Source organism: Manis pentadactyla, chromosome 7, assembly GCF_030020395.1.
Source record: "Manis pentadactyla isolate mManPen7 chromosome 7, mManPen7.hap1, whole genome shotgun sequence".
NCBI classification, from domain to species: Eukaryota; Metazoa; Chordata; class Mammalia; order Pholidota; family Manidae; genus Manis; species Manis pentadactyla.
In genome coordinates, this window is record NC_080025.1 from 28,885,574 (window position 1) to 28,899,716 (window position 14,143).

A 14,143-nucleotide genomic window follows, 5' to 3' on the forward strand; every position below is an offset into this window, starting at 1 on the left:
AATGAACCGACAAATGGCTCAGTGGTGATGGCTGAGCTGTCCCAGGCCCACTACCAACAGCGGCAGCCACTTCTGATAACCCGCTCGTCTACAGCCTGCTTCTGAGTCTCACGGAGGGAATAGGCAGGGGAGCGCTGTCTGCTCGGGTCCTGGGCTGCTTTCGGTGCAGTGCAGGCACCACCTATGTGATGATTTCAGGGAGTATCACAGAGGCCCCTGGTTTAAGAAGTAATAGGCCGTTTCCCCACCATTTCTCTTATGGCTGAAATGCCTTTGACCTGCTATATTTCATTCCATTGTTAGCGGTGATTATCAGGGGCAGGGGTCAGGAGGGGGGCCCAGTGACTTAGAGCTGATACCTACTAAGGTATAAATAGCTGATGTACCCATTTTCTAAGAGTAGATTTTGATTTATAAGAATGACAAATAATAGGGGTCTCTGGACATCTAAAGTTAATATGTACAAGGAAAAAAGATACAGGAAGGGTCTGAGACCACCTCAGAATTTGCTAAAGAGTGGCATAATCTGGTATTGTTATTGCTAATGAATTCAGGAAGAAATTATAAACTTAAATTTATAATCATAAATGCTTTATGACACATTTGAATCATTTCCCAGGCCTAAAATAGAACCAATTTTCTTTGAGCCTGGTCACCCAGTGGTCTCAGGGTTTTTAGCACAAAGGATGCCTTCAGACGTCCCCTACCTACAAACAACTGGCTGTTCAGCTGCAACTGGAAATGGCCTTCATCTGAAGTCTCCCTGGAGACCCTCGGGAGGCTGTCCACCTGCAGTGAGGTCTCCTTGAGGTTCCTCTGGTTGTCATTCAGAAGAGCAGGAGACTGGGCTATGAGCTCTACGGGGCCAGTCCCCACATCGATGGCAAACATGATCTCAGAAGGAGCTGAAACCAGGAAGGGAGATGGTAGAGATGAAGGCGTTGTCAGTGCATTTAGGGCACAAGCATGTCCTGACGACGGGTGCACACCACTGTGAGTCAGCCACTGTGCTCAGAGGCCTGCGGCTGAAATCACCATCAGTAGTAATAACTCCCAAATGCCAAGCCCCAAGCTCTTTCCTTGGCCCAGCTGATACCATTGTAGAATACAGGAAATAGGATGGGAACTAGGGTCACTGATGACCATCTGGTCAACATGCATCGGGGCCAAGGTTCTGGGTTTTGGGGGTTATTCTAGCTTCAAATGTGCCCTCCTCAAAGTACATAGATACTGGGTTAGCTAGGCAGCTCAGCTCCTGCAGGGAGAAGATTCATGCTGTGCAAGCCCAGTGTTCTCTTCTGTGATGTTCCACTAACACATGTGACACAAGCCTTCATGCTACTTCAGTGACCTTGGTATTCTATTTTACTTAAGGAGATGCAGAAGGTTGAAGTGCTTTGTGAGGAGATGTAAGCACAAGGGCAGTGCCTGGGCCTCACACAGGCCCCACCCCACCCTGATGCTGGGCTACTGCTATGACTCTTTCTGCTGTTAAAGGATCTGCATATCCTACTACCCAGGGTCAGCTAGTCAGGGGCAAGAATACCTATGGTGGAGATGATGGTGGTAGTGGGGATAATGGTGGTGGTGATGATGGTGGTGGTGGTGGTGATGGTGAAGGTGGTGGTGGTGTAGGTGGTGTTGTTGAAGGTGGTGGTGGTGTTGAAATGAAGGTGGTGATGAAGGTGGTGGTGGTGTTGAAGATGGTAGTGGGGTAGGTGGTGGTGAAGGTGGTGGTGGTGATGACAGTGGTGGCGTAGGTGGTAGTGAAGGTGGTGGTGTAGGTAAAGGTGGTGGTAGTAAAGGTGGTGGTGGTGGTGGTAATGTGGCCATTAAGACCAAGACAAGTGGCAGCACGTAGGTGCTGTGAACTCTGCTGATCACTGTACTGAGCACTGACATAGATTCTCTCAGTTTACTCCTCAGAATGACCATGGGAGAAAGGCCTCATGTTTATTCTCATTTTGTGGGTGAGAAAGCGAAAATTGAGAGATGTATCCACAATTCGCCTGTGTTCCACATAGTAAGTAAAATACAACTTGAAAAGTAGAATTTTTCACCATTTTTCTCTATTTAGTATATCTTCCTGTATTTACCAGTATTAGCTAAGAGTCTTCCAAACCTGAAGGATGTAAGAGGTGAACTTGAAACTGGGTCTGAGGAGATGGCAGTCCCCTTTCAGGATGTGGACCTTCGCCCGCTGGGCCGTCCCTTCCCTCTCAGCTCTTGTGGCAGCCCCGCCCCTCAGCCCCCAGTCAGGATGCATCTCCCTGACAAAGTTGTCACCTGCCATTATCAGTGACACCAGAGGCCAAACAGAACCCTGGATACCCCCTCCCAACTCAGCCTAAATAAACCCTAACACAAAGCCGTCCTCAGCATAAGGAGGCCCTCAGATATTCAGATGTGAAATTTCAAGTAACTGAGAGCTTGAATTGTCTTACATTCCAGCAAACGTGAGGCCTGACACACAGGAGAGATGATCAGGCAGAGGCCCTAAATAAAAATGGGGTGTGAGAGCACAGACTCTGGGGTCACCATGACCTAAGGCAAGTTTTCTATCTTGGCACCTCTCAGTTTTCTCATCTGTGAAATGGAAATTAAACAGTGCCTATCTGTCAGGTTGTTTATGAATTAATCCTGAGGAAGTTCTTGGAACTGTGCCTGGCGCACAGGATGTTCTCAATGAGTGGCAGTGGGTGTTACTGTCGCCGTGGTGGCACGGTTCACCAGCCCAGGTACATTGGCCTTGGATCATAAACCCACTCACTAAAGGAAACAGAATTTAAAGAATGAATCGAGCTCAGCAATTAAAAGATTAAATAAGAGTGAAGTTGGCTCTTTGAGCCACTTCCTGTTTCTTATCCAGGTCACTGATGCCGTCTTGCAGCCCTGCACATCTTGACATCAAATAAACACTTTCGTGAGGATGACTGGAACCTAAATTTACTTCTCTCTGTTGAACACAGGCAAAGGTCGGTGAGAAATGGAGGGGAGGGAAGCTAAAGGTTTTGCCAAAAGCCTCTCTGCAAGGCTGGTCTTGTAGATGTCACGTTCTCTGCAGACAGCACGTCTCTGTGGAGGGCTTCCTGCCCCACTGTGCCCACGGCCCCCTGCCACCCCCACCTCCATGCTAGGTCTCCTGTCTGTGCTCATCGCTGCTCAAACATTATCCCCTTGTTGCATAATGATCTGCTTATGGTCTGTCTGCCCAGCTAGTCTGTAAACTCTAGAGGACACCTCATCTACTGGACACCCAGAACCTAGCACCAGGCCTTGCACACAGGAAGCACTCATCAGATCAAAGGTTCATTCATTAAAATGTTACACTGCACATACTAAATGCAATTTTGCAATTTTCTTTGAATTATTTTTAGTTTTATACCAAGATACAGGTTTCTTGGAAAATATTTTTAAATTATTACTATTTAACTTTATTCAAGTCACTATTAAACACCTACTTTGCTCAGCCCATTCTTCCTAAGACTGGGGGAGAATCAGTGAAATGCAAAGATAAACTAATGTTTATTGAGTGCTTAAAACAAGCTAACACTCTGCTAAGAATGTTTCATGATTCAAGTCACTTAAGCCTTACTATAATCTTCTGAGACAGGTAATATTTCACAGAGGAAGTGAGTCACAGACAGCTGCTAAGTTGCTCCAGCCCAGGTGCTGTGTCTCTGGAGCTCACCATTAAATCCACTTTTTTTGAGACAGAATCTTCATCCCCAAAATACATGTAATCTCTCTGGGCAGTTAAACCTAGAATATAAAATTTCAGGTGATTAAAGACCTGACCGAAAAAAAAAATGTTAAGTAAATGGATATTATGTCCAGCTTGAATAGTGACTTTATGGGTGGGACAAATATAAGCGAGCTCCCATTTGCTAGCGGGATGGACACAACCCAACAGCCCTGGATGGGGAAGCTGAACTCTGTGCTGAGGCAGAATCAGCTCTTTTGTAAATCTACCCTCTGGCCTTTCCTTCCCCCAACTGTCTGGAAAAAATCTTCTCTCATTCTTTACTCCTTCAGGACTCAAGACACAGCTGAGGGCACCTTAGCCTTTCAGTGGGCTTTTGACAAGCCAGGCCCTGTGATAGGCACCGAGAATGCAGAGATGGAGGAGAAAATGGGCTCATGGTGCACTTTTGAGAAGACTGACAAAGAAGGGATGTGTTAGGTAGAGGAAATTGCCATGACCACAGCATAGCATCTTCCACCTATTTCTGGAAGATGTGAAGAAGCCTTCTAAGGACAGGCTCCAAATAATGTTCTTCCTTCCTTGAAATTTGACTCCATCTCTCCGTCCCTAACTCCTACCCCATATTCAGCATGTGAGACACCTCAGAGACCATTTATGGAATAAGAAAGTTGCAAGGCCTTAGTGCAGTCACTTAACCTCTCTGACTTCCCATGTATTTGTCAGTCAAATGAGAAGTAAGAACTAAGTGAAATATCATTAAGCTTTTTTGGATACATGGACTCTTCAAGGGTCTGATGGCAGCTGTGATTCCTATCTCTAGATGAAAAGCACACATACTTCTGCTTAAAAATCTCAAGGACTTCCTGAATGCTCTATACCTTGAAACATGGAGGGAAATTATTCTATTTTAAGTTCTAACTTTCTTGGTTCTTAAGGTAGTTTTGCAAAGCAGGTGGGGGTTACTCTAAGGAACAGAGAGGCAGTTCGAGTTCTGCATCCTCAGTTTTACTAGCTGTGTGACTCTGGGTGTATTGCTTTCCCTCCCTGGGCTCATGCTGTCATCTGCATATTGGACTATGAGTTGACAATGAAAACCAGAGTATAATACCTTGATGATTGTAGATAGGATTGTTTGAAAATGAAATGAAATTATGAATGTAAAGCATTTAGTACAGTGTCTAATCAGAGTAAACACTCAATAATTTAGTATAAATGTTATTATTAGTATTATGTCTACTATTCTATGAGGATCTGAGGATTATACTGCACATTAACATTGCATTTGGTAATATTCTTGATATGATTACCACTGAAAATGAGAGTTCTGTTCCTAATCTCTATCTCATATACATTCATTATACATATATATATATATATGGCTAGCAGAATATGCTACCCCAATATATGTCACTTCAGCATAAGGATAACTTTGACTGAGGGCAATTGAGAAGATGCAGAGACAAGGAAAGCCCCCTGCCCTCCCCTCCCCTTATTTGTCTAACAGCAGGACATACACTTCCAGAGATGTCCCTCTCCTGCTCCCTGTGAAGAAGGCAGAAGTTAATCACCTGAAGAGCTTCACCATGTCGGCCTGGAGACGGCACGGAGGAATCGACATAGAGAATCTCGGTGACTAGCCTTTATCTCTGACACTGGAAACCCAAAACTGCTTTCCTTTTCTCTATTACTTTTCTCCATAAATGTATTATTCTCTGTTGAAGATGCTATCTAAGCTGGAGTTCCAGGCCATCTCTTTGAGTTAGTCATTTTTATCTGGGTATCTCCCATGTATACACAAGTTCTATGTGTTAATAAACTTCTGTTTCTTTGACTCTTGTTAACCTGTATTTTATTACAGCATATCAGCCAAGAATTTGGATGGAAGATTATTTTCCCCTCCTGCAGGCTTTAAGGAAAGCTGCCCCTCTCCCTGACCAGGCGTAAGCGTGGACCCTAGTAGAGAAAAACCGTAACCTTTACTTTCATGGCCAGAGGTATTGGTCTATTGCTGGGACAGTTGCCAAAGAGATGATTTTTTTATCAGCTGAAACACAGCTCTGTTTTGAGGGAGAGCTAGTGTTAGACCAAAGTAGATATTTAGGAGTCAGAGCAAGGAGAGAAATAAAGTAGAAACATTAAACTGCTGAATCCAACCAGAAATCAAGTGTTGCACCAATTTTGGATTTAGTCACATGCCGTAGAATGAGTGAATTCCCATCCTTCAGTCTATCAATCTGAAAGTTTTCTTTTAATTGCAGCCAAATACATCTGACTGGCCATTCTGCACAAATAAGCACTGAAGGGATGAAGAATTTGCTAACAATTAGAATTTGAGGGACAGAAATTTGAATCCACAGTGGGTTTGTAAATAATAGGCTCTTTCCAAGGCCATCCTGACTCTTAACAGCCATTTCCTTCTGCTCCCTGTCATCCACTCCTAAATATCTACTTCTATGTCACAGCCATTGTGAAATGATTGTCAAAATGACTATTTGATTTCTCAGTCTCATTTGAAACACATATGCTATGACTTGAGGACATAGTGAAATATCTTGCTTTTCATAGAATGTAGGCTCATCTCAAGGCTAGAAAATTGAAATGTCTTAGTTGAAAATAACCCAGAAGAAACTAGTTTGAAAATTTTGTGAAAATTCCTTTTCCCTGTCCAACAATTTGGATATATCAATTTTGGAAGATTCTGCTCAGAGAGTTATAGAGGAACATTTCTTGGGGATGGGAGAAAAATCTAGCCTGAGCTATATCTGTTTAAAGGCCATTTCCTTTCTAAGTAGCTAATTTGTACACTTGAACCCTTCAGGGTAAAAATTCCATCTGCAGGAAAGGAATAGGATAAGTGTAGCAGTTAATATGAAATGCAAACTCCCCTCTAAGTTTTTTTTTCTTTTAAATAATAATAACAAAATAAAATACTTCGGAAAATATGAGCCTTTATATTTAAAACATTTTTACTTAAATTATTCCTATTTTGAAAGCATATGTTTTCTGATCTGGTGAAAAAGTGTAATTTTATCAATAGACTTTAAATTTTCATCATATTCAATACCACCTGCATTTCAAACGTTTCTGTATGACCGAAAGGACAAAATGTTGACCAGAAAGTACAAGCATATTGGACATTGAAATGTAATTAACACTAAATCATCACTCACTACCTTGTGATAATATGCCATGACATTTGCGGCTGCTGTAATGAATCAAAAGGCCTTGGGGCTTGATTTTTATTAAATTTACATTGAGTTTGTTATATCCGTGTTAAGAAATGGTTGGTACTCAGCACCACATTTTCAGAGCCCTGCCAAGTTAGGTATGAGGGATCTTACTCCACATGAAAGCCACAAGAACTTCCTCCCATTAATTCTCTAAATGGTTGGAGTAAAAGGAGGTTAAAACTCCCAATTAAAGAGATCCCCTCCCTTGTATGTATTGTGCTGTAGCAGCAAAAGAAACACTTAGCCCCTTGGTGATTAGCAAGAGACTGGTACAAACACCTCAGCCATCTCCCCCAGCCGGCACTTTGGTCTTTTTATGGAGCTCTCAAATTTCTGAGTTTCTCCTGCTAAGACATTACTTATGCTTCAAGGGTATTTCACGCAGTCACATCATTATTGTAATATGGCCAATCGCCTTAGTCAAACTATAGTAAACATTCAGACACAGATAAATTAAATCCCTAACGGTGAGCAGGAAGTTTTATGGTCATGGATATAATGAGGGCAAGATGCTGGGGGCATCCACCCTGTGTGTAAGAAATAAGGGGTCCAGTGTATGCAGAGAATTGGAAAAAAGGCAACACAGAGAAGATCTGTTTGTTATTATGACCATGTACCAGTAATTCTAAACAATGTCAGTAATAAAACATTCCTCCATCACAAAAGCCTTTGTTGGTCTAATTCTAACAAATGCTGATGTTGGTATTAATTTTAATAATGTATTTATAAGCTACAAATAGTACATTTTATTGCTTGTCACTTAATATATATTCTATTGAAGAGGGAAGTTAATACAGAGAACTCCATATACACCAGAATATGCAGACTCATATGTTTGTTTTAAAGCGTAAAAACTCAAGTCTGATCTTTCATTGTTACAATTTACTGTGCTATCATTGTTTAATCTACTGTTGAAATGGATGGATATATAGAGCCACAGGGGTTGTGGACACAAATTGCTCCCAAAGAGAGCTCACGTACCTCTACACCCTTAGGCACTCTGCGAAGTTTTAGCTAAAAGAATAATAATTTATGATGAATTTTCCATTGAAAAGATTTGGTTTTTGTTTGTTTGTTTTTTATTGCAGGGACATTTGAAAGTAGCCATATTAATACTGAAAAATATTCATGGAAAGTGTTGCAATTTCTATAATTTATTGTAAAATGGAATTTCTATGAATCTCTACCAAAATCATCCTTATGTTTAAAATCTTTCCTCAGATTTATATACCTGGTGCATAAAGTGAAAAGTTATTTTAAATTTAAAATTAACAAACTGATTTAAACTTAATAATGATATCCTAATAAGAACAGATTGACAAACCTGATTATACTCTCTTTTGAACATGAACATGAGAGGAAAGTCAATTTTGATAAAATCATTCACAAATTGTGGAAGTGAAGACTAAGGAACAGAAATTAAAATGCTGTAACTGCTACTTGAACAAATCAATATGTAGGTAATGTTTCTCCCTCTGTAAAAAAATCAGTTAATGTAATTAAAAAGTATTTTATTATACTGTCTTTGTTTTTCTCTACTAACATTTTTTTATTGGCATGATTACATATAAAAGTTCAATAATAGAACGTTTCACCACGTGTATTTCTATTATTTTTCATTTAACTTGATGATTATTCCTTAGTATAACTTGCATAGATAGATAGGATATTAAAAATGATTCACGTCCTGGCATCAAATTCATTAGAGACCACACTGTTCAGGTGAAGTTGGGGACAAACAATGGGGATTCTGACTGGGTAGTTACATGGCCCTGGTAGTGAGAAATAAGTCAGGAAATGACTTTCAAAGCAAATTCCATAAAGAAGTAGACCCAAAATATGAATTGAATGCATCACAGAATAGAATCCATGGGAATAGCAATGGAAAAGTTCTGTGATATGGACGCTCAAAGTCACAGATAGAAAATACCAACAGCTCAGATAAAGGAGGCTGAAATAAGTGTCTACAGGAATTTGGCAATACACTAGTTTGAAATCAGAATGGCTAACTACATACTGATGGGAAATAATGACACAGAAAGCACTAGCAGGGCCAGAAATTACCATTCTAATTCCACAGATATCCAGGGAGATTCATTTGCCAGCTCAAATAGGCATTAGCTGTTGATGGCAGAGAGAAGTTATATGCACTGTTGGCCAGTTACATAAAATTCATAAATGAGGGCACTTACAGCTTATTTCAAGTCGGATGAAGTCTTTAATGCTGAGGTTTTCTAGGAAAACTCCAGATAAAGCTGTGGTTTTGAAAAAGAAGGAAATATCAACACTCATTTCCGCATGGAAGGTAGGGAAGTGGAGGTAAGAGGCTTCTGTAGAAAACGATACTGCTTTCCAGAAGTGTCTTGCGAATGAAAACGTCATTCAGCACGGTGCACTGTGGCACAAAGGGGCGCAGCAAGACACTGGGCATGCAGGTAGATTTCAAGACTAGAGGACTCTGCAGGGGAAAAGGGATGGGGTGATAAAAACAGCTTGTGCTTATGCAGTGCAGACAGAAAGCTTCTTTCACTTTAGTACTCACGGTCACCATAGCAACGCAAGGGACCGATTCTCCAAGCAGCTTCTGAGTTTGATCTGTTGGTACCAGTGATAACTATCTGAGTGACGGGCAAGTGGTCTCTGAAGGAAAGCAAGCCAGTATCATTTGTCCTGCAAAACATAAAGTTCAGAAAAAAGAGAACAGGTGAGTAATGTAAGGACTCCTTACCGAGACTCATCTTTTCAAAAGTGACTGAGGTGTATTGCGTCAGATAGGCAGCGACAGAGGGCCTCTCATCTCAGGAGTGTGTGTGGAAGGCTGGGATGCCTATTAGAAGACCCACGGACGGCTTCCAAAGTCACGGAGATTCTGCAGCATTCCCAAGTCTGTCCGAAGATGTGGACATTCAGAGCTTGGGCTTCCTGGGGAAGCTAGGAGCAACCCCCACCCGGCCCAGGCAGGGCTGGCAGCCAGTATCCACCGCCTGCCTTTCCACAGAGACCAGCGATCTCTATAACTGCCTTGAAAGTGGCTTCATGAATCCCACTCGAAATCCCTCCAAGGGCTTGTTTCGGGCCCCTGCCAACAGGCTTTCAGCAGCCTAGGGTGTTTCTTATCACCTTTTAACTCTAGGAAAGAGCAAATCTTTAGAGTTAAGGGTTGGTAGTTTCTCCTTTTGTTCTGTTCTAGAGATCTTGGCAGTTAAGAACTCAAGCTCTGTTTGTGTTAGTCATGCAAATAAGAAACTGGTGAGTCACCCTTTGGCAAGAAAGTTAAAAATGAACAAGGTCAAGCTATTGCTCTTTCCCTCTAACTTGTGTTTTGGGGGTCATGGTACACTGTTTAATTGAGGAACAGAAGGTAGGTAAGAAACTGGGGTTGAAGGAATAACTATTTTGAGACAGAAATACACTGAGGATAAGTATATATTTTTTCCCACACAACACCCCTATGCAGTGGGTGCCTTTACTTCCATTCAAAAATGAGGAACCCAAGTCTCAGAGATTCCAGGTAACACCTAGTCACATACTCGGTATCTCTTCTATGCCTGAATTAACACGAGTTCTGGGAACACACGTTCATCTGAGCTTAGCTGAACTAGATAAGGTGGTCTGAGAACCACATGCGTGTCCTCCAGCCCCCAGAGCCTCAGTCAGGCACAGCACAGGGCACCCTGACTGTACAGGGGACCTGGGAGACCAGCTCCATGCCCCCTGCACAGGGCACAGTGCACGAGGTAATGATTTTATGACAAGAGCAGATTGTTATTGACTCTCTACAGTCACCAAGATGTCAATAAAATGCTCAAAAACACTCAAAATCGACACTATATTTCATTATCATTTACAGATTGTTTACAAACCTGCATTTAGAGGTAAGGAAAATACTATCCCAAATTATTAATGGCAAGAACCAAGTAATGTGATGAAGTGTTTTAAGGACAATTATAGAAGCACAGAGATTTTTCTGGATTGTTGGTCCCCAGCTCCTTGCTTGGGCAAATTACTTTATTTCTGAGATTCCCCAGTGTCCCCTGTTTGAGAGTGGGGATATTGTCTATAGGACAGAGTTAGAGAGAGGATTAAATGAGAGGACACAGCCACTTAGCCTGGCGTCTGAACTGCGGTAACTGTTCGGAGATGGTAGCGGGAACGTTCCTCTTAGTTCTCATCTGTGCCCCAGACCCGCTGGGCAGCGTCAGACAAGTTGTCCCATCTTTCCAGGTGCCCAGCTATGGCTCTGTATTACAGATCACATACTGCAAGGAGCATGGTGGCAATTTAAATGTTAAGATTTGGCATCCAGCTCATGAGATTTGGGGAAAAAAACTTAGCAATCATCTTGGTTATAAATAGATCAAATATTCACCTGCACATATACCCCTATAGGTCTATTAACCAAAAATGTAAATAAATGTACTATCATCTATAATTTGAGTGCTTGAATTAAGAGGTCATTTAAAGTATCTGAAATAAGACTTTTGTTTCTATTTTAAAGTACATCTATGAGTGTCACATAGACACAGAACAAAATTTGAGTGTTCACTTTCCAGTATCTTCTCAAACAGAGATTTCAAAGCAAATTCTGAGTTGCCAAAGTAGAATAAAGACCAAACCAATATTCTCTCTTCAAGAAATTCTGTATTGCTATAGGATTTTATTTCTCTCCATTTTTCACTTCCAAGGTGAAACCAGTGGATTCTGAAGCGTGTCCATCAGTGCTGACTCCTGCTCCCCCTACACCCTCTGGCATCTTGTCTATCAGTTTGATGCCCTTGTGTCAAAGTTGGAATATACAAACAGCACTCTAGGAACAAATATCTTTTCCAAATAATGAGAAAAAAAGCCTTCATGTTTAGTTTGATAATGCAAGGGACATTGCCAAAAGTATTTTTTATCTGAAACAAAAAAAAGAAAAAAATCTGCTCTTCAAAGTTATTTAATACAATAGAAACAGATACGGACTGAAATGTGTACAAGAGCCAGGCAACTAATAAAAATGAGAAAAGCCAGGTCTGTGTTAGGTGATAAATGGAACCTGACACACAGCTTCAGTGCCAGGGGAGAGAGGGCGACTGAAAGAGGAGACAGGGGAGAGGGGTAGCGAGGAGGTATTCTGCCTGAAGGAGGAAGTGATATCCTTTAGCAATAGATAATTGTGCTGTTTACGAATCTGAGACCAGTGGGCCAGATGGAATATTAATGCAAAATTCTCCACTTTTAAATCTTGGCAATGGATTTGAATTTTTTTTAAAAAGTGTGGTGGGAACCGCACCCAACAAGCCAGCATAATGCAGGTGAAGGCTGTGCAGCCCACAGGTGGCCGAGGCATCAGGGGGACTTTGCATATGCACGTTCGTTCTTAAGGTCACGTTAAGAATAAGACTGTATTTAACTCAGTCTGTGAGTGACAGGCACGACTCCGACTCTTCAGGGCACTGATGGCTCAGTCATTTGGAGGCAGGGTGGTGGTGGTGGGGTTTAGCTGTAAGAAAATGTGCCCTGTAACAGAGGCGCCTCCTGACAGGCTGGGAGTCTTCAGCTGTAGGTTTGACTCTCCACACGTTAACTTGTTCCACTTCCCTTTGTTTGAATGCGCCTCCTCGAGCGCAAACACTTCACAGATTTCGCGCCTTGAGAACATGCCGGGTTCTTGCTGAGGGCAGAGGGCACAGGACTGGGCAAAAAGAAGGCTGTTTAAAACCACAACTGCCTTTCACAGAGAGGAGTTCTTTCTAAAGGAAATGATCGGCAGGTTAGAGGCAGTGTTCGAGTTTGGAGCTTCTGAGAACTGCCCTTGGCTTTGGGGCTGAGCCGAGCCCCGCCCCCACACTCCTGGAGCGGAGCCTGGGGGCGCCCCTTGCCTTCCACGGCCATGTGAGCATAAAGGCAGTTCTAAACATGCTCAGGCAATCCTCAGTTTAGTTAAAACAGAAGTGGAGGCGGAGATGTTCTGTGCATATTTTCATAATCAATACAGTGAGATGGAAGTAAGTCAGCTGAGGACAAAGGAAAAGTAGACGTTAGGGGCACAGGACCTACAAACACAACTGTATCTTACACAAGTAACTTGGTGTGGTGGAGTAAGATGGACTCTGGTCCAGCTATACTGAAGCTCAAATGCTGGACTGGCTGCTTAATAGATGTGTGGCACCTTGGGAAAATTATTTAACATCTCTGTGATACACATTCCTAAAACTTAAGATGCAAAAATGAGAAAACTATAAGGAATTATCGCGTGTCATGAGGATTAAATGCATCCTGGGTAAATACAAATTCCCTTTTCTGTACTTTTGTTGGAAGTAATAGGGGAGCTGGTGACAAAACATTCCTGGGAAATGGGGAATGAAAACAGTCTGTGTAAATGCATGTTCCTACCTCCCCCACTCTCTCCTGAAACCTGTATCCCACACATTTCAGAAATACTCTCTAAATTGCAAAGCTCCATATTATATTTCAGTCTTTTTTAACAGAATGCTGAGAATATAGGGACTTGATGATGTGGCATGTGCTGCCACAGACCTCAGTAATGGCCCTAAAGCCCTGAAACTGGCAATTTTCAGTTACAAACAATCACAGTCATTAGGCAGCCCTAGTTCATGTTGAATTTCCCCCTGCCTTTTCCCTGGAGGGAAAAGTATGCACTCATTAATGTGTGTCCTGCATGCCTGCAGGAAGATCCTGACCCCCATTACCATCCATCCTTGTCAGAGCCACAGCTGCAGAAGTGTCCCACGTCCAGGCAACTCTGGTCCAGGCCGCATCCACACTGCTGAGCTCCAGTGGGGGCACCTGTCCAGGAAGGGTGCCTCTCACCGGACCGCCCGACCCACCAGCTGAACGGCACTCCATCTGCAAGACAGGGTGTTGCACAGGTTAGAGTGGGCACACTGGGAACAGCACACAGGGTGCACAGAAGCCGAGAAGCAAAGACTGTGAATAATGCTCAGATAGATATGGATATAGATTAGACATAGATGGATATAGATCATAGATGTGCACATACATATAGCTATAGATATACATATGGATATAGATTAGCTAGAGATATACATATAGATATAGATTAGATAAAGATAAAGATATATCCTGCCACCCTCCCTTCCTCCCTTCCTTCCCTATTTCCTTTCTTCTTGACTGTCCTTACTTTCTTTCTGTCTCTCTGTGCATATATATCTATATATGCAGGTATACATATTTGTATATG

General features: G+C 42.2%; 1 protein-coding gene across 2 annotated transcripts; it reads right to left on the reverse strand.

Moving 5' to 3' along the window:
- Window positions 1-574: 574 nt before the first annotated feature.
- LOC130684432 (contactin-associated protein-like 5) lies at window positions 575-13,786 on the reverse strand. 2 transcript variants are annotated; one of them, XM_057505190.1, is made up of 3 exons: window positions 13,632-13,786; window positions 9,129-9,606; window positions 575-905 (listed from the first exon to the last, which is right to left on the reverse strand). In XM_057505190.1, exons 2-3 carry the CDS (start codon window positions 9,316-9,318, stop codon window positions 622-624), a joined length of 474 nt encoding a protein of 157 aa, XP_057361173.1. In that variant the 5' UTR covers window positions 9,319-9,606; window positions 13,632-13,786; the 3' UTR covers window positions 575-621. The 2 variants fall into 2 exon arrangements, with proteins under 2 accessions (XP_057361173.1, XP_057361174.1); XM_057505191.1 differs by having other exon boundaries at window positions 13,623-13,786.
- Window positions 13,787-14,143: the final 357 nt, after the last annotated feature.

Coding starts and splice junctions, on each gene's coding strand:
- LOC130684432 (XM_057505190.1), bottom strand. CDS start 9,318: ATGACGTTTTCATTCGCAAGACACTTCTGGAAAGCAGTATCGTTTTCT. Junction 906..9,128: donor CATCCGACTTGAAATAAGCT/GTAAGTGCCCTC, acceptor TCCTGGTTTCAG/CTCCTTCTGAGATCATGTTT.